The sequence below is a fragment of the Ricinus communis genome, chromosome 5 (genome assembly GCF_019578655.1).
Source record: "Ricinus communis isolate WT05 ecotype wild-type chromosome 5, ASM1957865v1, whole genome shotgun sequence".
NCBI classification, from domain to species: Eukaryota; Viridiplantae; Streptophyta; class Magnoliopsida; order Malpighiales; family Euphorbiaceae; genus Ricinus; species Ricinus communis.
This window is the reverse complement of record NC_063260.1, coordinates 28,710,379-28,737,896: the sequence shown is the minus strand read 5'-3', so window position 1 is coordinate 28,737,896 and position 27,518 is coordinate 28,710,379. Positions and strand designations below refer to the sequence as shown.

Genomic DNA, 27,518 nt, shown 5'->3' with positions numbered 1-27,518 from the left:
TAAAAGTAATTTTTGATTTTATTAATATATGAAAAAGAAAAAACTTACTACAAATACCAATAAATATCACTGAAATACATCTACAAGCAAGCAGATTTTCTTCTTTTTTTTTTTAAAAAAAAAAAAAAAGACAAACAAAAGGAATTTGTAAAGTATAAACAAAATCATCAGAAAGAAGCATTTTTTTTCTTTAATATTAGTTGCTCAGTAATTTTTATCCGTTCATAAATAAATAAATAAAACAAAAAAAGTATTTCACCACAAGACATGAAATTCATAAATAAAATAAATGGAGAGACCTTTTATAAGAGCAAAAGTAAACTGGTTTGGTGGAGGGGAATCCAGAAGCCGCCTGCAGGTTCATGTGTAACTAAGTAGCTTCCTCTGATATATTTACAGAAGTAACCAAATCCTATTATTGTGATTTGGTAGTATAGTGAAAAATGGACAATTTTTGTTTATAATGAATTGTTTATGAACAAAATCAAATTGGAGGGGTGAGTGAGGAGTCCTAAATCTTTTACAGTATAATTTCATCAGGATACTGTTAATCTCAATTGGTAAAAGGAGAGAGAGATTAAATTGATAAATTCATCAAAGTGGTACAACTACAAAGATGACAGTTTTTCTTTCGGATGAGACATCCAGTTGCTACCGTTTGTGATTGATTACAAAGTTCAAGATTACAAATATACTACAAGCTTCAAACTTCCACAGCGGACACTAAACTCTACAACTTCGCCTGTAGAAGATGATGGCGCTCATACTCTCTAACGTCAAAGCTGCCCTCTTGAAACTTGAAGCCGGCTCTGCAACCCAACAGCAGAAGCTCCCCGCTGTCCCTATTTCCTTCTCTATTTCAATCTTCTTGCATGAACCCTCGAACTCTTTTTAAGTTCATATAGTTTTGCTTAATCAAAGGAAAACTAATTCTGTAGTCTATTCAATGTCGTCAATCCAATCACCATATATCCTACTGATTTTGTCTGGGCCTTTCCATTTTTGATGACTTCTTTGCCCAGGCCTCTGCATGAGAATGGATGGCCTTTGTGATGGAACTCCAAGGTGATAGACATCTGAATGGGGAACTGAAGCCACCGATGCAACCACAATATCTGCTGGGGTTTTTGAAAGCACTCCTCCCTGCTTTGTATCAGCAGGGACAGAAGAAGGATCTTTACCTTCTGACTCCATAAGCCCTCCACCATATCGATGTAACTCTGCAACCAGTAGAATTTAATTAGTAAAAAGGAAATAAGAAAAAGTTCCAATTTCGCATTTAGTCGTATTAAGTTTGACACTGCACTAATACCACAGTTAGAGCAGACACCAACTAGTAGTTGGATCATTCGGTATGCATGCCTTGTTACCAAATGATCCAAGCTAACCAATGATCACAAGACCAATATTCATAAGTATTAAACCGTGAAGACAAGAAGACAGTTACCAGATCGTTAGCCTAATATTAAAAAAAATTAAAGAAATCAGGTCAAAGAAAGACTTAGGTGCAGAATAATCAGCTTAATTTTTCAGTTTGAGGAGTCCTCCACATTGTACACCTTCCACATGTAAAGCGCACTCATTCCACAGGTCTGAATGCACGTGTCAAGACCCCGTGATAAATAGAAGAGAGTTCCTTCAGATAGATAGAAGCATCTCTCCCTCAAGAGTTACCTTCAAAGTTGCACGTTAGCTAAGGATGTAGACAAGTCAAGCAACTTGGACTCGATTTGCAAAATGTACAAATTCAGGTAGCTCAAGTAACAAAACCGGTCTAAAGCACTTGACTCGAGCAGTTGACAAGCTTATTCAAGTATAATTTTTCTATGATTCTTATATATAATATATATTACTATTTAGCAAATTTGTATAGCAATATATCATGTCTACCAACCTAAGCATAAAAAAAGAAATCGAGTTTGAGCTTGAGCTCAGGTCTGTTCATGCTTTAATTCAAGATCACTTAAAAACTTGCACTCTTGACAATGATCAAGTTCAGTAAAGCTCAACTTACATATTGAGCCAAGTTCACATGCACTCATGAAGATGAATGTGATTTGCTCCATCTGGATAGTGGCTCAAACAAATCATCACAATAGATCACTTTGTTTATGCTTTTTAGGTCATTCCATAAATACATTCTTTGCACAGCTTTCAACAAGAGAAAGATAACAATCACTTTCTCATCAACTATTGTTTCTCTAACTTCTTTAGAAGTGCAAGGATAATGGAAACATCACAGAGGGCCTTTACAGTACTTATACAGCAAATGATAGTTTCGAAGATGAATGTGACTCACCTACTTTGACAGTTTAAAAGGTAAAAGAAAATTTTGTCACAGCTCCGGTAAAAGTAATCAATACGAGTACATATCCAGGCATGGTATCCTAAAGGTTGCCCAGCCACGAAGATTTTTAGGCAATTTTTTATTGAAACCCGACGGAAAAATGTACAAAATGGAGCTGCCCGCTGTTTGGCTGACCCTCTTCAAACCATCCGGGTTGACCCAAAAGTCAAGAAAGAAGGAACAATTTTCTTTTTGAAAAATAACTGTCTTTCATATCCAACTATAACAATAAACAACACAAGAAATTCCCTGTTTTTAAACAAATATCCAATGTATGGCAGTAGTGGCGCATGCAGTTGACTCGGGACCCAAGGGTCAGATTCAGCTATTTGCAAAAATTGTGTAGATTTCACAATATGATGTGGCAAAGTGTCATATGCATTTCTAAGCACCCTGTACGGTAAACTGAGTTAAAATACCAAATACAAACTGACTGCATACTGCAATTTCTTTTATCTTTTCTCAAAAAAATCTATAAGTATCCTGGATATAAGCCTAAGCCATTCCAATGTTCAGTCTTATCATCAAAATAATTCAAACCCCACATTCCACCAGCAGCTTGGGCAGAAAAGCCTCTAGAACACACACCAGCAGAAGACTATTGCGCCCTTCAAATGGACATCATGACTAATCAACAGAATGAATAATAAACTGGTAATATCCATTTCTAATTGTTTACTGTAGCTCAAAATAGATCAGCAAATATTCAGTTATCCCTGAAATTCAAGGACATAAAAGTTATATATGAAATTCAAGCACATAAAATACATGCGGAACTTATGATGCCATGCTACACGTGTCCCATTGAATTCAGGTATACATAATGCAGTACTGTTTCATATTTACCTGGAAACAAATACCTCTGAAAATTCCATCTACCTTTTGACTAAAGGACAGTTATTAGATTAACTTTTTATCTACTCAGAATGGAAAAGAAGTGTTTTAGAACTCAATGCAGCTGTTATCCAAATCAAATGAAACAGCACTAAGGGGCTCTACCCTGTTCATAAAAGTGGCCTCAAAAACACCATACAAGAAGATTTAATGTTCTAGTTGTTTTTGAGAAAAGTATCATTTTGAATAAACTGATTAAAGGTGACTAAACTTTGTTCTAAAAGTAGGTTTGACATGTTTTAGTAATAAAACTATATTAGCTGAACTTCCATTTCAAACTATTTGCAATGGTGTGAAAAAGCGCGCCTTCGTAGAAAAGCAATTTCAACCTTAATGCCAGATGTGCTAAAAACAACCTCTCCGCATCCAAAGAAGCATTGATGATTAATCCAAACATGAGAAACATTGACCCATCTATCTCTAAGTATCAGGGGAAGAAGGTTTCAATTCACAAAAGGCTGTCTTAATTCTATTATCTATAGCACTATAATGATAGTTATGAGGATTAGGAACAGAACCTTTTGCTTCCAACTTCCACTTAGAAAATTGTCATTCAAGCTTATAACTCAACTTCTGCTAACCTCTCATCTCAAGAAAGTCCCAAAGGTGAATATGTCTTACAAACTCCCACAATTACCTTCTATAATAACAGTGAAATAACAGGTCGCACAGACTTGGCATTACTCAGTCATAGCATACATATATATAAAGGTTGATCGTATGAGGAAAATTTGCTTCTATGAATTATCCTCATTAAAATCAATATTTAACATGAAAGAAACGCGCAGAAAGTCAAAAAGAAAGTAAGCGAACCCTAACCAGTATCCCCAAGCACTCTACATTCCACTTAGCCCTATACCTCTATCCTTCCTCTAGAACCCAATTCACAGAATTTGCTTAAAACCTCATCTAAGCATCCCAATCACATACAATAACTACTTTTGGTATTCAACTTTTACAAGGAGCATTCTTGCTTTTTTGGATATCAAATTTCCAACCATTTAGCTATAATGGCTTTGCAAATTTACATAATCTAATATTTATATATTCCCTTTCTATAGTTCTCTTGACTATATTACACTTCACCAAAATCCTACCACACTGAAACAAAATTCTAGTTCTGCTAAGTTCTTTTGTTGTCTTAAACCTCATTCTGATAACCAATAGCAACCTAAATTACTCAGAAATAGAAGTGCCCCAGAAATCAAGCATTTTCCAAATTCAAGAATATATTCAGATATAATTTTCAATTTTCACTAGGGAAATGGAATATGCACGCATCGAACATCATCAACAAAATAAATAGAGTCCTTAAATGAGAAGCTCAAGCTAGATAAAATCCTGAAATATCTCATATATATCACAACCGCTACCAATACCTCTTCTTCTACTTAGCTTGACTATTTTTATTCTTGAAAAAAAAAATAAGAAGAAGCATTCTTTATACTTGTAACACTTTCTTAAATTTGAGCACATGCAATCATCCATCTCATTCTACACCATAGAATCATAACTTTCAAGCTGAGTTAGCATAAATATAATGTAAAAAAAAAAAAAATCGAAAAATCAAATAACTGATAGCCTGCAAAAATTGGAAGTACAGAACCCTGATAATTCCTAATCAACCATCATATTCATAAGACATACCTGCAGCTCCATGGGCAAAATGGCACTTATTCCCAAATGGGCAGTATCCAGTGAGTTCCCATTTGTTACAAATCCTTGTTTTCCAATTCGATGGCTTCACATTCCCTGCACTCCCACCTCCACTTCCATTTCCACTTCCTGCTCCACCTCCTCCGCCACCTCCATACCCTCCCGGCCCCAAACTTATTGCCACACTCTCCCTATTCTTAGACTGCTCATCATGCAAAAATGTACAGTTATCTCCATAGGGACACCCCTCCTCTGTATAAAATTTCTTGCAATGCCGCCCTTTATAAGACCTCTGACTCTCCCCTGAAAATCCCCCTATTGATGGAATTTGAAATTCCTCTCTTACCTCCATTACATTCCCTCTCTCTTCCTCATGAGCAGCCACAATTTCTTGCCAGTTTGGAGGTGGGCGCCGAAGTTCTTCTATGCTGTGTGCAAAATTACAGTTTGTGATGTAAGGACAAGTGCCAGCCCGGAACTTGCAACACAGTTTGGTCTTGAAAAACATTTTACCTATGGATTTTTTGGAAGATAACTCTTGTGAGTTGTTTTTTGATTTCTTATTTGGTGGTTCACTTCCAGAACGTGATTGGAAGCTTGAATTAGAAGGGGTGTTGTCATTGGGCCCATCAGAGTTGTTCCACATTTGATAATCATCTTCTGTGGCCCAAACAACACCGGAATCAGCAGAATTTGGAAGCCAATTCTCAGGACCAGTTCCAGGAATGACATGGACAACATTATCTCTACTGTAATCCATTTTAGTTAAAAGATATTGAAGTTGGAAAAATATGAAGATAAAACCCAAAACTGTTAATTAAATAACAGTAGTAGTATATAAGACTTAAAACCCATTAACTCAAATTGACTGAATTGATTACGAAAAGTGGGCATCTCAACTAACTCATCATGAATAGAATCACCCAATGCTTCAATTTTGGAGACGAAGCAAAACCCTAGTTGGTAATTAGAGAAAGAAAAACAGAATAACTACTGAATTCAGACTAGAATTGTGGAAAGTTGGAAAGTGGGTTTTTGAATTAACACATCTACACTAATACAACACTAATGATAAAGAGTTTAGCTTTAAAATCTGCATCCAAAAACTGAATCTTTAAAGGAACTAATAATAATACAACAACAACAGGTAGAAAGTATTAATTAAAAGAAAGACAATCTAGAATTTAATGTAAAAATAGGAAATGGATAGGGGTCAGATAATTAGATCTATAAAGCAAGTAAGATGAAAAGAAGTAGAGCAAAACATGGAAATTTTTAAGAGATCAAAAATGGAAAGAAAGATGATGATGATGATGAAAAGGTGAAATCTAGAGAAAGATTTTGGTTAGGACAAAGGAGAGAAGGACCATAGTTTCATTGGAGACTTACACATGCGCACCGTTTTTGCTGTTTGAAATGGGCAACTCTCTCTGCCTGCCATCAGAGGAGCAAAGATGAGATTTTTACTTCTGTCCATTTATTTTTTTTACATTATCCGTACATTTTGTCTGTTATCTTCCCAAATGAATCCTTTACATATTTTGTTGCGTCGCATTAATTTATTAAATATTTTTAGCATAAAAGGTTTAGCTTTTTTCCTGTTTTTCTTTTAGAATAATGTCGAGTTTAGTTTAATTCTAGTTTCTCCTTACTGATATTGTTAGGCTAAATTTGGTAGTACTTAATAACAATAAAATATTATTATTCTATATAATAGCTTATAATATTATATTTACTCTGATTTAGATCTTAAATCTTATAAACAAATATAATAATTATTAGTTTAGCATCTACATGTTAGAGTATTTTTAATAATATTTTCTGTATATATATTATTAAATTATAAGTAGTTAAATTTTTTTATTTTAATTTATCTTAAAATATGTAATAATATTTTTTATTATATTTTTATCTAATTTTATATTAGTAAAAATTAATAAATAAAGAGAGATAATATGATTTAAAAATAAAAATATAAAAAATAAATAATAATATTTTCTTAGATCTATTAAAAATCAAATTTTTCTTCATAAATTTTAAAATAATAAATACGACTCTTAAATTATTTTATAAAAAATAAATTAAAAAATCTTAAGTTTAGATCTTTTACGGTAATACTAATTGCTGACAATGATGCAATTTTATATCCAACTTCAGTTCATATAATTGGTATTCAAATTGGTACAATAATATTGATGGTTTAAAAATTTTAAATTTAAAAATAATGAAATCTATTATTAAATTTTTAAAATTTTTATTTTATTTTATTTATTTTCTAGATTAAGAATTTTTATATGTTTTAGATTTTTATTTATTTTATTAAATCTTTATTCTTATTTTATTTTGATTAGAATTATATTTAATAAATATAAAAAATTAGCAAAATAAATTAATAAAAGAAAGTTTAGAAGCTTAAAAATTTGTTTGTGTAAAGTAGATATAAATAGAAGAAGTTAAAAGTTCAATTAAATTCAAATTATTTTAAATTAAACAAGTTAGTTTCAATTGGATTTAAGAGAAGATATTTTAATTTAATATTTTCAAAAGTGATAAATTTAAAAAAAAAACTAGGATTAATTTGGTGTGTTTATTGTGTATAATTTATTTTTAAAATATTAAGAAATGTATAATATTTTATAATTGTTATTTGTTTAAAATAGTTTTTTAATTAAATTTTATACAAGAATATAATGAGAAAATAAGGAATAAAAGAATAAAATTAAAAAGATATAATAAACATAAGAGAATGTGAAGAGAAAAGATAAAATTAAAAATTCTAAAAAATAACATTTTATAGTTTATTGAAAAATAATTTTTATCTGGAAACTATATGTAAAAATTATTGAAAAGAAAATAAAAAAAATAAAAACAATAACAGGCAACTCCTTCGTAATTTACTTATTAATTGTGAAAGGAGTTCATCGTAGTTGAAGAAAGAAATCCCTCAGGTATTTTGTCTCCTTGATTCTGCAAGTAGAAGAAAAAACCGAAATGAGCAGCGCAACTGACCCGCCAAACCCACCCGGATTAACTATATTGCTCACAGAACCTATTCGTTCTTTTCTCCTCTCAGCTTCCAAAGAACCACACCTGTCTCAGCAACTACGAGATCTTGCTTCCTTCCTCGTCTCTCAACATAATGTACAGTACAAGTCTCTCCGCAGCATATGGATCGCCTCCCCGCACTCTACCCGGCCCGACTTGATCCGTCTCTTCTCTGGGTCCGAACTCGTCCTCACCAGTCCTAAGCCTAGAGAAAAGGTAACTCCGGTGAATTGTGATACTCTCTCTCTCTCTCATATATTGTATATGATGCCTTTCTGTTTGGTCCTGGAAAAACGGACCCAAAAAGAGTAACTCTGTTGATTGAATTAAGCACTACCTGTCAAAACTCAGAGTTTTTTATATTCATGAAGTGATGAAACAAATGTGACTTTGGTTGGTTTGTTGAATTTTAACATTTAGCTATTTTCCCTTTTGTCTTTTTGCATTTTTATTTTTCTTTTGGGATTAATATAGAGTGAAGAGCTGAAAGCGAGACTGAGGAAACTCGAGGAATTGGCAGAGAGAAATGCATATCAAGAGCTTGTTAAGGACATTACTCCCAGGAAGGATGAGATTGAGCCTTTCTCTTCTTACAAGGATCAGCTTGGTTTTGGTAATTATTATCACTCAGCTTTTTGTAGAATAATAATCTAATTGCAGGGAGGTATCTGAAGGGAATGGAAGCATGGCTAATTATAGGCTGGAAAAAAGTGATTAGTTTTTACAAGGAATAATGAATAGAACATAATGAAAACTGTTAGCTAGTTATGAAAAAAAATATTATCTTTCAGTTGCATGACCATTTGTAAGACTAATTTGCATTCAATTACTAGATAACAAAAATGACATTTGATATATAAGATTTGTAATATGAATACCCTTGCGCTTTGCAGAGATATATGGTGTGGATTCTGTTGTATAGTATCAGAAATTAAAATTTGGTAACTCAGATTGTTCTGATATTTTCTGGAGATTGAGTTGTTCAATTATGAAATAATATAACTTGTGGCATCTCTCTATCATCATTATGGAGCCAATGCTAACAAAATTTAGGAAGAGAGTCGGAGACCAAATATCTTTCTATCACAGTTTTCATATTTTCATGGAATTTTAGTCTTAGAGAACTTTCAAAAATCTGATGGCGGCTTCCATTTGCGTATTGGTCTCTTGTGTGATTAAGCTGTTTGATATCAGCCATTCGATATATTATCTTATTTTCCTTCTTTTACCACCCTTTTGCTGTTAAGTCATTTAGCACTTGATTTAGTTGACAAACTTAAGATTTCATTCAGACTACAAGGATGATTATATCTGAACACTTCCAATATATCAATGTGAAGTATTTTCAATTTGCTAAATATTATCCAAGTTTTTTGTTTGTTTGTTTTTTCATGTTGCTTTTTGGGTTCATTCCCCCCTCTATTCTTTCTTTCTTTATTTCTTCATTCTTATTGTTTTATTTTTCTTTTTTCTTTTTTATTTTACTTCTCTTTCCTTTCTGAACCGAGAGTTGCATTTTTGAAATGGTAGACACTAGTCACAAAATTATTGTGATTTCTCATGACTGGTAGATTTGGCATTTTCAATGTTTATCTTGGGAAACATTCTGCAAGTTACATGGGGAATATTGGGCAAGGCTGTAGAAAATCTAGAGAAAACCGAACTCAAAGCAAGGCATACTCATAGTGTTTCCTAGATGAGGAGATTTACCATTGGAAAATATTAGTTCAGCACTTTAATGCTATTACTCATTAGGACTCTTGCCAGCAGCTCTGTTGCATTCTATAATCAATGTTATTACATGTCTTTTCCTCCCTCCCTGAAGATGTATTTTATGCTTCCTCAGCAATGATCATAGGGTTTCAGTCATAGATATGCCTTGTCCATTTTCATATTACATTTCTCCAACTTCAGTAAACTTTAAATCCTCATCTGAAGTCACTATGGTGTTAATGTTTACAGGTTTACATGTTGCTCTGACCATGTTCACTGGCTACTTGGTGGGATATGCAGCGTTCAGGGCATTGTTTGGCCACAGTCCTGCAATGGTAAGACATGTTCAGTACATATATATATATTGGAGAAGCAACACACACACACACACACACACACACACATATATATATGTTGCTTCTCCATCACTGCAAACTGTTTTCTATCTTGATAGACTTTTCATTCATTTGCATGTGAATACACATGTAATAATTTGTGGCTCCCAAGTCCCAACTGTTCCCATTTATTCTCAGTCGAAGTATTGACAGCGCCTTTTCTATTTTCCCCAGAGTGCCGCCGGGGGGATTCTTGGTTTAGTTTGTGGAATGCTTGTAGAAACACTCCTTTTCATTATAAGGACTTCAAGTCAAGATCCTAGAAAATCAACTTCTTCAAGATCATCAACTTCTGCTTCGACTTTAAAGAAGAATCAGTAGACTTGGTAATAAAAGGTTGGTTTTTCAAATCTGCTAGTGTTGCATTCTGGAGTTAAAAGATATTTAACAATATTCTTGTAAGTAGTTATGTATACATTCAGCGTATGCAGCTCTTTCAGTTTGCGAATTTACGAAAATGTACCTCATTCATCCCAACTCTGATTCTTATAGGAATTTATGAAAATGTGTAATCTTGGGGACCCACTGGGCCTCTCTAATCCAAGCCCGAAAGGCATAGGTTTGGATAAGCAGTTCTTTCACTAAATCGAATCTGGTCCAACCCATAAAAATGCTCACATTCTATGTTGGTCAGGTTTTGGATCTGATATTACTTGAAATTGAAGCCTGATTGGCGTGATCTAACCTCGCCTTAGAACTTAGATGCGACAGATAGATGAGAGTTCCATGTCAAGAATGGTAAGAAAGTCTTTTATGACTTATGAGAGCCATTGGGTTGGGTTGTCCAAAGTATTATTACTAATGTCCATGTTGAAACGGATTCGATACGTCTCTCTGTTTACTTATAAACAGTGTTATTCCTTCAATTTAATCTTAAGGCAGTATTTCCTTTTTCTTTTCTTTCTTAAAGTATCTTTACGTGCCGACATGACTGTATGTTTCTCATGACCATGTACAAATGAGGATGGCATTTACTTGTATGTATAAGATGCCTTAATAGAGCCTCATTACCATGGTAGTTAGTCGCTACGAACTTGGCTCATTTTAATTGGATAAACACGTCTTCAAGTCCCTCAATTTTGCATTTTGTTGACATTTGAGTCTTTAAATAAAGTATGTTTTATATTTCATCAGATCGCTAAAATAAAAATATATTCAATTATATTATGCAAAAAATATTCTCATAACCATGCTTAAAAACCAATAAGTTTTTCTATCTTCTTTTCAATAATTTTCTTGAGCGTATTAAAATTTGGATAATGGATTTTCTAATGGCACCATGGAGCAATGTTTAAGGCCAAATGAGCACGCAGGTGGATATGGATTGCACGTGACATAACATTCAAAAGGAAGTCCACGTGGAGGCTATCTAAATGCTCTCACGTGGCATCACATGGAGTGAGTCCTGGAAGAAAGTCATGTAGTCCAAATACAGTTTCATGTTCAATGAAGTACACTAAGTTTATTTATTATGGTTTAGAAAGAAGAGAATTATTAAAAGAGAAAGTGAAGAGTGAAGAGTGAAGAGTGAAGAGTGAGGAGGGAGATGAACCACTTTGCAAGGCGGATTACTCGTACTTTAGTATAGAAGTGGAGAAATTTGTTAAAAATCAAATAACATTAAATGCTAAATGTTAGAAAATAAAATCATCATGTTTTTAAATGTGATAATTAAAAAGGTTACTGCGGAGATTTATAATTTTTATTATTAAATTTTTATTAATTAAAATTCTTAAAATACTAATTCAAAATGAGAAGGATTATTAGATGAAGGATCAAAATCTATTAACCCCAGAAACAACTTTATTAGCTAAAGAGAACAAAAAGCAAAAAAACAATATTATCTAATGAGGACAGGGACAGAGAGGTATGGCAGTCCCGTACCATAACCATACCATGGGCCCATCCTGGTATTACTTTCGACGTGGCCTATCCATGTCAGCATCCACTCACGCCTTTCCTGTGACGCGTGCATTTCACTCCTCAGAGAAAAGCAGGAGAAAGTTCCCGATCGCCGACCCCCACGCTCCTGCCCATAGCTTAGCTACCCTCACGTGCACTTCTACACGTGTTCTCATCTCCTTCACCCTTAAGTCAACTCAGTAGTCACTAAATCCAACGGACCTCAAACTCCTGCATATGTTTATAAAATCACTAAACAGATCAAAACTCAAAACAAAACTATTTACGTATCAAAAGTCTCAACATAAACTAATTACATCAATCATGAAATCTCTTCTTCTGAGAACCGGATCCATACAGGCTCACGCGCCGGTCACTTGCGGTTCACCAAAACTCTCTCTTTCCCGACGCAATTCCATCTCCAGCGTATTATCCGGGGAGAAAAGCACCGCGAATTCCCCGAAATTCTCGCTGCATTTGGAGATCAATAGCCGGAAAAGAGACACGCTGATTCGACGAGCGTTGTCGGAAACTGACATCATAAGATCGGAGACTGAGGAGATGCTCTCCAGAGCTGGCTCCATGTCCTTTCCGGCGAGGATATTGGAGGAGGAATATTCGAATTTGACTTACATATGGCCGGAAAATGGTATTCCGTTGGAAGAGCTGGGGTTTAGCAGCGGCGGTGATGGATTCGGGAAAGGAAAGAATTCAGGCGGCGGAAATGGCGGTGTTGACGGTAACAGTAGCGATGACTTGAGCAAGATAGGTGATTATTATACGGAAATGTTAAAGTCGAATCCTAATGATTCTTTGCTTTTGAGAAACTACGGGAAGTTCTTGCACGAGGTAATTAAAATAATTCTATTCAAGTTCATATGTATAAATAAAATAGTGAGTCAACCTGTAAAAAAAAAAAGTCAGTTGAGTGTACCGCCAACGCAGCCCCACCTTGTTCAAGGTTATAAGCAAGGTATATTAACTTTAACTTATAATTGTGTGCGTTGTAATGAAGGTGGAGGGAGACATGGAGAGAGCTGAAGAGTATTATGGGAGAGCCATATTAGCTGGTGCAGGAGATGGAGAAGTTTTGTCTTTATATGGGAAGTTAATTTGGGATAGACAGAGAGACGGTGAGAGAGCTAAAGCTTATTTTGATCAAGCTGTTTCTGCCGCTCCTCATGATTGGTACTTTACTAGCTTCTCTCTTGTTAGTACTTTTTTTTTTTTTTTTTTCTGTTTTAATTTGTTCTTACATGCATACAGATGGGTTTTATTCATATTCTTTTCTTCATCAATTATGATACTTAGCGGAATAGCATTTCTTGCATGAGGTTTTCTTTTTCGTTTTATTTTTTTTGGTACTATTGATAATTTTTGTCTGTTTAGCATGGTGATGGGATCTTATGCACACTTCATGTGGGAAGCAGAGGAAGAAGAAGAAGAAGAAGAAATTAATAGCAAGGCTCAAATTTCACCAGCTATGGTTGTTGCTCTCTAACAGAACATCTATATGGCTTGGATACATTATCCACGCCAAGAAAACAAGTTTCGTGGCCTTAGCTCTTCCCAAAGAGGCAATGTTACTAACTTCAATAACAAGAAAATATTGATAACATGAATAAAATATTTCTGGTGCTCTTTACTGGAAAAAGCTCTAGAAGATGGAGAAAAATTATATATCTGGATCTGTACTGTGTATCTTTTCCTTGCTTCTTTTGTACAGTTTAATTTCGCTAAGCCTGATATTATCCCCCTATTTTATAATTTTACGTTTTCATAATGTATGACAGTTTGTCTTGTTTAATTACCCGCGACTCCTCGTACTCCTAACATTAACGCTTTTGATCCTGATATTTACTGTAATCTGCCGATAACATCGGACTACCTTCAAATGGATTATATCAATATAATGCTTAATTTAATCTTTTCCTCGCATGTAATTTTCCGTCACTTGGATACTAATAACTAATATTAACTATATACACTTGAAGTTTAGCGCAAAGAGTGGTTGCTTTTGGGAATGTTATGTAGCCAAGAACTATTTAAAATGTTAATTTGATTAAATTCATAAATAAAAATATATAAAATATTAATATAATTAAAATCTTTGAAACGAAAAAGTAAGTCTGTTTAATAAACTTAAGAATATATGATCAAAAAATAAATCTGTTTAATATACTTATTTTGAGACGCTGATAATTAATTTTATAGTTTTTTTATATTAATTATTAATTGATTAATTAATTTTATAATTAAATAATAATTTTAATATTATAAAATATATTTTATTTATGCATTTAATATATATTTAACTACTAAACTATGATTAAAATTTTAGGAAATAATATTTTTATATTAATTAATAAATAAGTTTGTTTCTTAACACAATAATTTGTTCTAATAGTAATACCAATTGCATTTGTAGGATTGATTGTCTATGTAATTAAAGAATTAATTGATAAATATTTTGAGATAACTTTTCTGTAAAGCATTAATAAATTGAAATATTAGAAATTAAAAAAACAATTAACGATATTTTATTTTATTATTTTTTAAAATATAATTATAAAATAAATAATTTTATTTACAAATTTATTTTGCATTATTATTATTTATAATAAAAATAATAATAACAAATGTAATATCCAGAATTTGTTTTCACGTATTATCGATTTGGGCTCCAGGTCTAATTCATAACATTGGGCTGGAGTTCAAATTTGTATTTAACGGAGGCCTTAAAGTTAAAGCCGAATTGGATTATCCGACCTGATCCATCGCTATTTCTGAGCGTTGCTGTATCTCATTCATTCCCTTCCCTCCCTCCTAAAACCAGATGACCATCTAAATTAGGGTTTGTATTCTCCATTAACACCGCAATAGAGATGGGTGGCAAAAAGGAATCCAAGGAACTAGAAGCTGCCTCAGCCTCGATAAACCAAGCCGGCGTTTCTACACCATCCAACATCTTCAAGACTCTGTTCGGCGACGTCGTTGAGCAAAAGAGTGCATTAGCCATCTTCTCTGATAGTAATCCTTTCAAAAGAAAGTCCAATGAAGAAACCAATTCAGTGGTAGAAGAAAAAGTTACGGAGATTCCTTTGGAAGAAACCAAGAAGACAAAGAAATTGAAATCTCAAAAATCTGAATCAGAAACAGATAAAACTCAGAATGAGAAAAAGAAAAAGAAGAGAAAAAGAGATGACATAGAGAGTGAATACGAGGCTAAAAAGTATGGTTCTCCAGAAGTTTCTAGAAATGCGGTTGTTGTTGCTGTTGGAGAGAAGAGGAAAAAGGCGGAAAATGCGGAGGAGGATATGTTGGTTTCGAAAGAGGGCGGCGAAGGGTTCGATGATGAAAGTAAGTTGTTAAGGACTGTGTTTGTTGGAAACTTGCCTTTGAAAATGAAGAAGAAGACACTCGTGAAAGAGTTTAGCCAGTTTGGTGAGATTGACTCTGTGAGGATACGCTCTGTGCCTATTGTGGATGTGAGTGTTTCCTTAATCGCTTTTTGCTTATGATTTTTTTTTTTTTTGGCTTTATTTTCATTGTTGCATTTTATTTTTGTTCAGACCAAGATACCAAGAAAAGGGGCTGTTATACTGAAGAAAATCAATGACTCTGCTGATAGGTATGGTTTTCATTTTGATTAGTTTAGACTAGCATGAGAAAGCTACGGCTTTATCATTTTTATTGGACATTATATTTGTATTTGTATCATTTTATCACTACTTAATTGACGTATATGCTGTAAAAGCTTCTATTTCATTAATGCTTGAAATATGATTCTTTTTGCTGATATCCTGATAACAAATGTCATCTATTGCAGTGTACATGCTTACATCGTTTTCAAAACAGAGCAATCTGCTGAGGCTTCTCTTGCCAATAATATGGCTGTGGTATGCTACTCTTCTCTAATTAAAACAGGATTTTTTGAATAAATATATGACAGTATGCCTCTCTATTTTTTTCACTTTCACACTCACATACATCTGAGTTGGATCTGGCATAAAGATTAGGAAATTTTTTGTGTGAATGTAGGTTGGAGGAAATCACATCCGTGTTGACCGTGCCTGTCCTCCTCGGAAAAAATTGAAGGGTGAGGCTACACCACTCTATGACAACAAAAGAACCCTTTTTGTGGGTAACCTCCCATTCGATGTAAAGGTAATCAATGACCATACGACTTTTCTTTGTCCTCATTGTCAGTTTGCATGTCTTGTTTTTTATTCTTATAGTTCTAATTTGGATGTGCCAATTTTATTTTTTCTGTAGGATGAAGAAATTTATCAGCTTTTCTCTGGAATCAAAGATCTTGAGTCTAGCATTGAAGCTGTTCGAGTTATTAGGGATTCTTATGTAGGTCTTGGGAGGGGTATTGCCTACGTGTTGTTTAAAACAAGGGTATGATAAGCTGTTCTCTATTGCTTATTTATCAGCAAGACCAACATTGACTGAAACAAGATGCACAATTTTACCATATTGTGATTATTGATGTGTTTTCGTCTTCTCTATGCCATACATACACATTAATTTTTGTTCTCCCATGAGTTGGGTTTTCATCTGCCTCCTATCACCCTGTATAAGCTTAAAACAATTGCTCCTGTAGAATTGTATGATGTCTTTCCTTGTATCTCTGTGATTACCAACTTTGACAAATGGTTCTGTGCTGTGGATCTTCTTGAGAATTCTATTCACCTATTCTAGGCTGGCATGATTATAAGTCTTTCAGCCACATATATAATCATATCCAACTCTGCTGTAGCATGAAGCTATGACCTTAAGCGAACTTGGTAGGGAAATTGACATGTTTCTTGAGCAGGGGCATACTTGTAGAATTTTTTTCTTATGCAACCATTATGGATCAGTTGCTGGTAAAAGACAGCATTAAATGCCTGCTGTTTGGATTGACTGTTTCATGTTTGTGCATGAAATTTTGTTCTTAAATTATGCATGAAGTGATCCTCACATGTGGAGTTGACTAGTTTATACGGCATAGATGCATGAATTAGACTTGGGAATTTTCAGATGTAGTTTCTGTAGGTGCAGTTTTTGAAAAAAAAAAATGATGATATCAATAAATTTATCTTACTTTATGCATTAACTCAATATCATGACAATACCGCATCCCCTTCTAGTATTAACTTGTGTTGGTTATGGTTTGCAGGAAGCTGTGAATTTGGCATTGAAGAAAAGAAACTTGAATATCAGAGATCGAGAGCTGAGACTATCCCATGCGAAGAAAGACGCTACTTCTACACCATCTAAAAGAAAAAATTCATTTCCTGCAGAGACAGGTGGTACCAAGAAGTTGGATTCAAGACCTGCTGAAGGTAACAGAAGGTCAAACACAAAGGCTTCTCTTTCCTACCAGGGTTTGCGTGCTAGCAAACCTGGTACTCAAAAGAAACCCCATCCGAAGCACAATGGGTGTGTCAAGGCGAAATCTAACACTCAGACAGGAGAAAAGCGCAATGGAAAAAGACCAGCTGTTGCTGCAAGAAAGGCACGGGTGAAATCTAAAGATGGAAGTGCTATAAAACAAACAGGGCAAAAGCGCAAGCTGGATAGCCGGACTCCAGAGAGTTCCAACACGAAGAAGAAAACCAAAAAATTTAGGAAGTAATACACACCAAAAGAAAATAAAAATGCTTTGTATTATTGAAAGCACTCACTTAGTAACTCACCCGCTAATGCAATGTTTATTTATTTGTTGTTCATTATTGGATAGAGAAGGAGAGTATTGACGACAAAGGACAAGAATGCGTTTGTGAGAAACTGAGGGCATTGATATGAAATATTTAACCTGCTTGTAAATCTCACATGCTCTACACTTAAAAGTTATTCGTGGTTTGAGATGGCATGTCTAGAGAAGAAATTACAGTCTATGCTGTTCCGGAAGTCACTGCAGTTGGCTTAAAGAGTTCCAAACAAAGATCATGACACAGAAGAGCTTGTCTGGCCAACAAATGGGCCGTTCTATTACAATTACGAGTATCCTGAGCACCAACCAGATACCATCTCACATTCCTAAGCCCAACAATATCCTTGAAACACCAGCTTCACGGATGTTGGAATCCTTGCTAATCTGACCAGACCGCAATGATTCCTTGCCACAATCCCAATTGCTTCCGTCTCTCCTTTCCTCAGCGTTAGATGCACCATCAAAATCCAATTTCAGGATTCATTCATCCGACTTGCACCTTAATCAAGTATGTGAAATGAGAAGACCCAAAACAAATAGAGAGAATTCTGGTTACCGCTTACCAGTGCAAAACCCTAACAAAACCGATTCATCAGCTTAAGCTTGAGTAATAGAGTAGAGGAAGAGCAGGCAATTGATGCTTGTATTAGCGACTTCAGGAAGTTTGAGCTTTAAAAGGCCAGCATTTTCAGTTAACAAATTGGTGAGTTGCTCTATTATCAGTATCAAATATGTTGTTTAGTTTCTTTTGTAGAAAAGTAACGTCAAATCATAGAAGCATTACTTTGTCGGATTTTTCGAAAACCCAACTGCGTACTCCTCCTTTTAATGCATCAATTAGATACTATTCATCGTTAAAAACAGAAATTAAACAGTCCTTTACAATTTCATACCTCATTAATTCTTGTGGGTTGTCTCCAGATGCTGCTAAATCTGCCTCTAGGAATGTTCTTTTCGATAACCCAACCAATCCCGACTCTGTCCTTAGCCTTTTTAGAGATCTTGGACTTACCCAAAATACTCACGTTTCCAAAGTTATTAGGAACCAGCCCCAGCTGCTTTTGTTAAATGTTAATAAAACAATTTTGCCCAAGCTTCAATTTTTACGTTCTGTAGGATTTTCAAGCAAAGACCTTCAGATATTGATGAGTAGTAACCCATACCTCCTGACGAGGAGCTTGGACCAATATCTGATCCCATGTTGTAATGTCCTGAAAAGTCTACTCCTTTCTGAGGAGAATGTCGTTAGGATTTTGAAACGTTTGACTTTAAGAGATGGTTATAATGTAAACAACTTAAATCTCAATATATCGGTCTTAAGAGGGCTTGGAATGCCTCAATCGATAATCTCTTCATTTATAACTAGGTGTCCCAATGCTGTTTGGCGAGATGTTGACAAGTTCAATAAAGGCGTCAAGGAAGTTGTAGAGATGGGATTTGATCCTCTGAAATATACATTTGTTAAAGCACTCATTGCAAAAGTCCAACTGTCTCCAAGAACTTGGAAATGTAAAATAGATGCTTTCAGGAGGTGGGATTTATCTGAAGATGAGATTTTATCAGCTTTCAGAAAGTATCCACATTGTATGAGTTTTTCAGAGGAGTCGATTACAAATAAAATGGATTTTCTTGTGAATAGGATGGGTTGGCAGCCTGCTGTTATTCTTAAAAACCCAGCTTATTTTACTTATAGTTTGGAGAAGAGGATTGCGCCAAGGTGTTCAGTTGTTAGAGTTTTGCTTCTAAAAGGCTTGATCAAGCCTAAAATGTGCTTAGTTCCAATTCTTGCACCCACTGATGATAGCTTCTTGGAGAAGTATGTGTTTAAGTATCAAGAACAAGTGCCTGAATTGTTAGATGTCTTTCATGGGAAGGTGGATCTGAAAGAACTAGGCTTCGCATTTGATGAAAAAAGTGCAGCTTCACCTGTATAACATTGAACAAGTTAATTGTAAGCACTTCATTTTTTTGGTTAAAGCTATGAACTTTTATCTTGTTCAGCTTTGTTCTATCTTGTTCTTATATCTAACAGCTACTTTGAGTAACTGATGGAAACTAATTAATTTTATCTCTTCTGGGTGGGTGGGTGGATAGGATAAGGGCTGAGAACAAGTGTAAACTTTGTCAACTAGGCATGTTTTCCTTATAATTTGTGGTTTCAGTAGCTTCTTGAAATGAATTCTGTGAAAGATGTTCATTGGTGATGATATATATTAGCCAAAGTTTTTAGTGTTATCTTGTGATATGACCTTCCGAACATGTAGCTAACATTCAATTATTTATGAACAAGCTGGAGTAAATCTTTTCTGGTTGCTCGTTGGCAATTCCACTATATCTTATGAATTCCATTATTTTGCTTGGTGAATTTTCTGTTTTTCTTGTTTGCTGTTTGTGTTGAAGGTATTAGTGATTCTTATGTCTAATGCAATATTAGTATCTTATACCCAATCATCTCATCCTACTTCAAAACAAAGTGATTTGCATATTTCAAAACCATAACTGAGACTCTACTCTTCTTCTTTTTTCCAGGCCTATGTGGTCGTTCATGTTATGCAACTCAAAATTGCTGCAGCCATGGCCAGAACCATTTTAGTCTAGTCTTATAGAAGAATCATGCAATTTGAGGACATAGCTGCCATCCGTTAAGTGTAGTTATGCAAGCCAATAAAAGCTCACAGTACTCGTAGTTCCATGTATAAAACATGATGGCAGGGTCGGAAGGTACCATACCATGGAATCAATAAAGTTTTGCGCTTGAAACATTATTGGATCCCATGTTATGATATCTTAGAAACTTTACTTTCTTTCCAATCAGAGAGTAGTTAGGACTTTGAAATGCTTGACAACCAGAAGAAGCCTTTGTGATATGAAGAGCTCGAATGTTTGATTTCTCCTTCGTATGGAATGCCTAGATCTACCATCTCTTGATTTGTGACTATGTTTCCCAATGTTGTCTGACAAGTTCAGTGGAGTTGTCAAGAAAGTTGTGGAGACAGGATTGGATCCTGTGAATTCTACATTTGCTGAATCACTCAAAGTGGAAATTTTGGAAGAGATGTTTTCGTGAGGTGGGATTTATCTGAAGATGAGTTAGTTCAGTGGAGTTGTCAAGAAAGTTGTGGAGACAGGATTGGATCCTGTGAATTCTACATTTGCTGAATCACTCAAAGTGGAAATTTTGGAAGAGATGTTTTCGTGAGGTGGGATTTATCTGAAGATGAGTTTTATCAGCTTTCAGAAAGCATCCGACTGGTCTTTCTTTTACACTCTGACGAGTACTTCTTGCACATGTGATTAAGCACAAGAAAACAAGCGCCTCAATCGTTGGATATTTTTGAAGGGAAAATGGGAAAAATTTGCAGCTTCTTGAGTGCAACATGCAAACTGCTTTGTTTTGCTGCTAACATTTTTCTAAAAACTTTTACCTCCTGTTTTCTTCTTGACTTGGTCTATCTAGTTTTCTTTTTTTCTATTAGAGGTAATTTGTTTGGAACTTGATACTCCCGAAATCCTCTGTATGATTGAAACAATACCCTATATGGTTTTGCCATATAGTTAATGAAGTTGTATCCAGAGCAGCAAAAGAGCATTATTGCACATGAATAATTGCCATTTGATTATTTTTAATTTTTCAAAAAATTCTCAACATTGGTCCAAAGTTGTAAACATGATAAGTTCTATAATTTCAATAAATGTAGGAGCGGGTGGGGAAGTGAAGGAGGACAATCGATCATAGGTCTTTTCATAAAAAAAGTTGTGGTTATTAAAAAAAGAAAAAAGAGTAGTATTTGAAAAGCATAATAACAAACCTTGTCCAAATGCAACTTTGCAAGTCCTCAAGGAAAGAAACTGAGGAAAACAAGAATAATACCTAATCTCACCACTCCATTTTTTAGCATACATAAACAGATCAATCAAAAATCCTGAAAATGGAAGCTACCAAATATGTGATACTCACTAGAAAAATAGTAGAAGAAGAAGGGAGGGCTATGACCACTTTCTACTCCATTCCATTGAACATCATTATGGCATTAGACACAAATCAATGCTTCACTGATTTGTGGTGTTTTATGCACTATACTTATTCCCATTATTTGCTAAAGCTACGCATAAGCAAAATCCATATATTTAATTATTTATTTAACATGGTTTCTCACTCTTAACTGTTCTTATCAAGATCAGATTTCTTTTTAAAAAAAAATTATAGAAAAGAATTAAGCTCGTTTCATTCCTAAATTCTTTTTTTTTTTTTTTTTTGTCCCTCTCATTCATAAGATAAAAGATTGGTTTTGATACACAATGACTGCTTAACAGACCACTAAATACATAAGTTCGCAGTGCCTTGAGACACTGATACAGGAAATTAAAGACCTAGCCACTCTAACTGGAAATATACAGCTTGTCTCCCAACCCTGCACCTCCATTCCCAACTGCATACATAACCCACAAACAAGAACTTTGTAAATAGCCGAGTACCTTCCCAAGATCAGCATCCTCAACGTCTGCAGCATCAGCAATTAAATCCATAAACAGCGACAACTGCATATAGCATTTATTTGATGCTAATCTGCACAGAGACGAACTGGCACTGTATCAGTGCCAGGATACTAAAGACTATATACAACATGCAAGTTCCATCTGCAGAATACTATGTTTTACTCTTGCTCATCAATGTAGGGGTAATAGAGACAACCCCAATAAGAAACAGAGTGGCAACAGAGTTAAAGTCATAAAGATCCCCCAGTGATTGCAACTCTCCAAGAGCTATCCCAGCCTGCACGACAATCAGGTATCATCAAAATAAACTCTTAGAATTTTACGAAATCCTAAATTAAGGTCACCTTGGAAGCTAATCTAAAATTGCCCTTCCACCTCTAGAAAAATTCCTAACAAGCGCCCGATAGCTAAAAATATTCTTCACTACAATAAACTGAGTCGGAATGTAGCATACCTTGACAGTAACGTAAGCTGCAGGAATGAGTCCGATAAAGGTTGCCAGGAAGAAAATATGATAAGGCACATCAACTATTGGTGAAGCAACATTTATGAATGTATTTGGCAAAGTCGGAGTTAGTCTCAAGAAAAGCATGTAGTTTAATAAACTATCTTTTCTTCTAGCTACCTGAAAATATAATGATAGGATTTTATCCCAATTTGTTTATCAATATAAGTGAGGACAGGCATGAGAAGTGCTGAAATTGACCTGTTCTTGGAAGAAACTCAGCTTGTCAGGCCACAGAGAGAATACAAGAGGCCGCCCAATCACCTTTGAAAGGAAATAGCAAGAGGAAGCACCGGCAGTGGCGGTGAATACCACCAAGGCCACGCCTTTAAAAACCCCAAAAAGAGCTCCAGCAAGCAATGACATAAAAACAGTCCCAGGAATCATAAAAGTTTGCATGAAGATGTAAACCACACAGTACCCTATCAGTACTTGTGCAGTGTAGTCACTTGTGTAGGTCTCCAGATGATCTCTGCCCCAAAAAAAGAAGGTTTTAAATTATAGCAGAAAATAGATGCGGGCAAAAAACAATTGTGAGAATTTGAAGAAATGCACTGAAAAAGAACAGAGTACAAAGAGATGAAGTGGAACAATCGCATCAATGCACAATAGCATAATACTTATATATATATATATATGCGCTAAAAACCCATTCTTTTTGGCATGGTATTTGGTTATCTTAACCCAGTTTCAATATGAGCTATATACCTGCATTTGAGGTTTCTAATCGACAATTATGCCATAGTGTGTATATTATAGATATAATACAATTATGTCAAGCCTCTGGGCGAATCATGTTCAAGCAAATTCAAGAGCCACACATGAGCAAAACAATTCAAAGTCGCAGAAACAACCAGCTATGAGATAAAATTTCGAAAACTAGACTGGCATGCAGACCCATAATTTGCATAATTTTAAAGGGTCCATATAATATGAAACATTCTCATCTCCAGATATAATAAAAGTAATACCCAATTGTACATCCATGTAAAGTAATTTGTTGATTAAGTCAATTACTTGAGAAATGCATTAAATATGACACATGAAGACCCAATTGAGAAAGCAAAAAAAGAAAAAGAAAAAACATAGTTCCAACAAATTGACATAATATTTTGAAATAGAAAAAGGAAACCTGAGAATTTGAAGATCTTGAAGGGTACGAGGGAGCTTAAGAAAGCTATAATCAGAAGGAGGCATGGTTAGATAAACCCCTAAAAGACCCACAACAAATCCGAAAACAACAGTTGCAGCCACCGTCACCTCCCAAAAGCTTAATGGAAATCCAGATCCATAAATCCCTTCATTCTTTTTATTATTACCCTCTCCTCCTCCTATCCTTGCGTTTTCTGTTTCCATATCTCTCTCTTCTCTCAGAATTTCTTTGATTTATGCGTTTATTTTATAATATTTTTCTCTCTTTCTTGAGAGATAGAGAGAAGGAAGAGGAGCTGATATGAGGGAGAGGCCAAAGTTTCCAACTTCTTTCCTTTTGGGGCACTTCTGCTCCCTTCTCCTCCTCCTCCTCCTCTTCTTCTTCCCTTCGTTTTATTTTCGTTGTTGTTTTGTTTGTTTCTCTGTAATTTTTGGTATTTGTTTTTATTAATTTCTTTATTTCTTAAACTTTTAATTCACAGAGAAAGGCAGAAGGAGAAGGAGGGGATATTCGCTTTTGATTTGTGGATCCAATAAATCTCCCCTTTGGGATTGAATGGGTAAAAACGCCTTTTCCTTTTCTTCTCAATATTTTATTTTCTTAATTTTGAGACTATTGAAATAAATAAAAAAATTGATTTTTCTATAAGAGTACATTGATAAAAAATTATTTTAAAAAATAATAATTAATAAAAATCTTAGATATATTTTGAATTACTTTTCATCGACTAATTTTATCTCGTAAACATAAATGACTTATATGTCCTTGTTCTTAAAGGAATAAACTTTTCAAATCTATAAAAGATTGAGTTAAGTTAATAAATACAAGTATTGTACAAAAAAGGGCTGACGTGAGAATTGGCGGAAACCTGTCTGAATATGATTCCGATAGAATACAAACTATACAATTGCCATTTAACTAATACAATTGCCTCTTGCTCTATTTTCTACAATTTTTCACAGAACAAGGAAAAAAAAACACATATTATGAACATTGTTTTGACGCACATTATGAAAGAGGTAATAAAAGGCAGTGAGCAGATTGTTTTGACGCACATTATGAACATTGTTTCGTCTATTTTCCACCACACACGTGCTGCTTCTGTTTTATTATGTGTCGTTTTATTATGTTTGACGTGCCGCTGCGTTTTGCTCTCCTAACCTTTCCTTTTCTTTTCTTTCTTAATCCGATTGAATGGACCGTCGCTTTTGTTTCTTTTCTTAATATTTCTCAATTCACTTTCAACAGAGTTTTCTTGAATTATATTTCTTTTATTGTTGAAAATTATTTATAAATTAAAAAAAATCTACATCTGTTTTTAATATCTAATTATTAATTTTAAATAGATTTTAAGCGTTATTGTGGTGTCTTTTAAGACAATTATTCTTTTCTTTTTTTATAAATAAATTGGTTAATAACTTTTCTCAAAACAAAATATCAATTTATTGAATATAAAGAAATTCTAAACCTACTTCTCCTAAACTTCAACAATAAATTTAAACAGTTCTCACATTCATTCCTACAATATATATTCTTTCGGTAAGGCAAAGCCCGTATCCTTCTAATTCAATTATTCATAGTCGTACTAATTTTATAATTAAATATAATTTAATCCCGTGCTATTTTATTTTGTAAATCTAAAAATATAAATATAAATTTTATTTTTATCAATTACTTAAAAAAATACAATTACCAACACAGAAAAAGTAACATAAAGTTATAATTATAATTACAATTATATTCTTAAATAATATATTTTACAATTTAGTAACTTACAAATATAATAATTCAATTATTCAATACAAACTATTAAAATATATGCTACTACTAACATAAAAATACTTTATAGATAATTTTTATTAAAATATAAATATAAATTTTATACAGTATTAAAATACAAATAAACAATTAAAGATTTAAAGATTACAAATTGTAATTTATTAGTAGCTTTAAATCTAAAATTACCATCTTGACGTTAGAAAAATCATAAGAGAATGACAATAGCAGCACTAATACATGCCCCGGCGATTACAAAAGAAAAAAGGGCAAATCAACCAATAAAAAGAACTAGATTTTTTTTATAACTCGATTTTATTTAAAATTAAGTTAATATAATATATACACCAACACAGAAAATTAGTAAAAGAAATATTATTATCTTTTTTTTTAAATTAGGACTCTGCATATTTATTTTTTTATAGAGTATAAAATATATATTAAATTAGTAATTTTTAATAGGCATTGTTTATATAATATAAATGAATATATATAAAAAGATCAATTTCACAATTTGATTTGATTAGTCCATGATGTGTCTTTTTTAGTACTTGTAAGTGCACGAACCATTCTTATAGTAAGTGTATGTTCACCACAAAGTCGATCTCTCAATAAACTATGATGCCACTTATTATAAAAACTAATTATCAACACAAAATAATAAAAGTAAATCTAAACACTCTAAATTAGTATTTTGAGATAATGATATTCATAAAGTAAATTAACTAAATAATAAATAAATATGCAATGCAAATGCAAATGCTTATGGTCTAAAACTATATGCTAAAGATAATATTTAATCTAGTCATTTACTTATTAATCTCCTTGGTTTATTTTAAGCCTAGATCTAATGAATGAGATGATGATATGCCTTTTTCCCTAAGTCACTCAAGCTAATGATACAACATAGGTTTCTTATTCCAATATAGATTTAAAGCAAATATGATATTTCTAATACTTTTAAACCTAAATATTTTCATAACAATTATTATTGCTAAATTAATATGATGATTAACTAACAATAATAACCGAAACTAATAAATATATGAAGGTAAATAAATCATTTATTAAATAAATAAATAAATAAATAACAAGGTTCATACAAAAGTAAAAAGAGTAAACTAAACACTTATAAAAATTAGCCTAACATATTTAACACAATGATCATGGTATTAAATAAAAAGACATAAAAAAGTAAAAACTCCCTCTAGATCAATAATTTTTTCAAGTAGGAAGTTCACTCTTTACTTTTTGAAAAGCTCGTTAGATCCTAAAAAGAGTAACGAAAACTAAAACTAAAGTGTATATGAAAAACCGTAAAGAATTATGTAGAAAATAATGGTGGCAGGTGTAGAGAGCAGGTAGGAGAAAACTCCCTCATTTTCCTCCTTTTTCTTAAGGTTTTGCAGAGATTTATATAGAGGAGAGTCCTTCTCTAAATAAATCTCTCTATAAATGAGTATACTAATATAAGTATATCTAATATATAAGACTTAAAGTATCTTAATCTCCACCAAATACTATTCCATAAATAACTCTTAATATATATTCTAATAATTATATAAAATGACTAAAATGTCCCTTGGGTCTTATAGTTAGCAGTATATGCACCTTAATCTTGAGTCTTGACACAAACATATCCAATTAAGCTTTTTTTAGCTCCATATTTTTCTCTTTTTACTAATATTTCTGAAAATAGATAATTAAGTTTAAGTGAGGTAAAAACATATTTTTTCACCATTTTATATATAGAAATATATCATTAAAGCTCTAAAATACCATTAAATATCTATACATAATTTAGACCGATCGGTACAAAATAGTTTAGTAAAAGTATAATTCTAGTACGGTTTTTTTTACTAAAAGTTAGTATTACATCGTGATAATAAAAATATTAAATTAATATAATTTGATTATAAAGGCTTTCAATT

General features: G+C 33.4%; 6 protein-coding genes and 1 long non-coding RNA gene across 7 annotated transcripts; 4 read left to right on the top strand and 3 right to left on the bottom strand.

Annotated features, from left to right (window-relative positions):
* Positions 1–553: 553 nt before the first annotated feature.
* On the bottom strand, positions 554–6,465 carry LOC8289070 (zinc finger CCCH domain-containing protein 12). Its single transcript, XM_002527605.4, has 2 exons — positions 4,889–6,465; positions 554–1,220 (listed from the first exon to the last, which is right to left on the bottom strand). The coding sequence occupies exons 1-2, from the start codon at positions 5,655–5,657 to the stop codon at positions 940–942; spliced, it is 1,050 nt and encodes a 349-aa protein (XP_002527651.2). The 5' UTR covers positions 5,658–6,465; the 3' UTR covers positions 554–939.
* Positions 6,466–7,688: 1,223 nt separating this feature from the next.
* Positions 7,689–10,962, top strand: LOC8289071. The gene is made up of 4 exons (XM_002527606.4): positions 7,689–8,158; positions 8,417–8,555; positions 9,905–9,990; positions 10,225–10,962. Exons 1-4 carry the CDS (start codon positions 7,889–7,891, stop codon positions 10,369–10,371), a joined length of 642 nt encoding a protein of 213 aa, XP_002527652.1. The 5' UTR covers positions 7,689–7,888; the 3' UTR covers positions 10,372–10,962.
* An 869-nt stretch (positions 10,963–11,831) lies between these two features.
* On the bottom strand, positions 11,832–12,410 carry LOC112536227. The gene is made up of 2 exons (XR_003080276.2): positions 12,270–12,410; positions 11,832–12,183 (listed from the first exon to the last, which is right to left on the bottom strand). It is a non-coding gene; the product is annotated as an uncharacterized LOC112536227 (long non-coding RNA).
* LOC8289072 lies at positions 12,219–13,762 on the top strand. Its single transcript, XM_002527607.3, has 3 exons — positions 12,219–12,801; positions 12,968–13,140; positions 13,342–13,762. The coding sequence occupies exons 1-3, from the start codon at positions 12,277–12,279 to the stop codon at positions 13,451–13,453; spliced, it is 810 nt and encodes a 269-aa protein (XP_002527653.2). The 5' UTR covers positions 12,219–12,276; the 3' UTR covers positions 13,454–13,762.
* A 944-nt stretch (positions 13,763–14,706) lies between these two features.
* Positions 14,707–17,774, top strand: LOC8289073 (RNA-binding protein 34). Its single transcript, XM_015724460.3, has 6 exons — positions 14,707–15,440; positions 15,525–15,583; positions 15,782–15,851; positions 15,994–16,119; positions 16,228–16,356; positions 17,120–17,774. Exons 1-6 carry the CDS (start codon positions 14,838–14,840, stop codon positions 17,576–17,578), a joined length of 1,446 nt encoding a protein of 481 aa, XP_015579946.2. The 5' UTR covers positions 14,707–14,837; the 3' UTR covers positions 17,579–17,774.
* A 591-nt stretch (positions 17,775–18,365) lies between these two features.
* LOC112533693 (transcription termination factor MTERF2, chloroplastic-like) lies at positions 18,366–21,255 on the top strand. Its single transcript, XM_048373794.1, has 2 exons — positions 18,366–19,607; positions 20,186–21,255. Exon 1 carries the CDS (start codon positions 18,388–18,390, stop codon positions 19,588–19,590), a length of 1,203 nt encoding a protein of 400 aa, XP_048229751.1. The 5' UTR covers positions 18,366–18,387; the 3' UTR covers positions 19,591–19,607; positions 20,186–21,255.
* Positions 21,256–21,857: 602 nt separating this feature from the next.
* On the bottom strand, positions 21,858–24,251 carry LOC8289074 (uncharacterized membrane protein At4g09580). The gene is made up of 4 exons (XM_002527609.4): positions 23,791–24,251; positions 22,860–23,130; positions 22,608–22,778; positions 21,858–22,430 (listed from the first exon to the last, which is right to left on the bottom strand). Exons 1-4 carry the CDS (start codon positions 24,012–24,014, stop codon positions 22,305–22,307), a joined length of 792 nt encoding a protein of 263 aa, XP_002527655.2. The 5' UTR covers positions 24,015–24,251; the 3' UTR covers positions 21,858–22,304.
* Between the last annotated feature and the right edge of the window lie 3,267 nt (positions 24,252–27,518).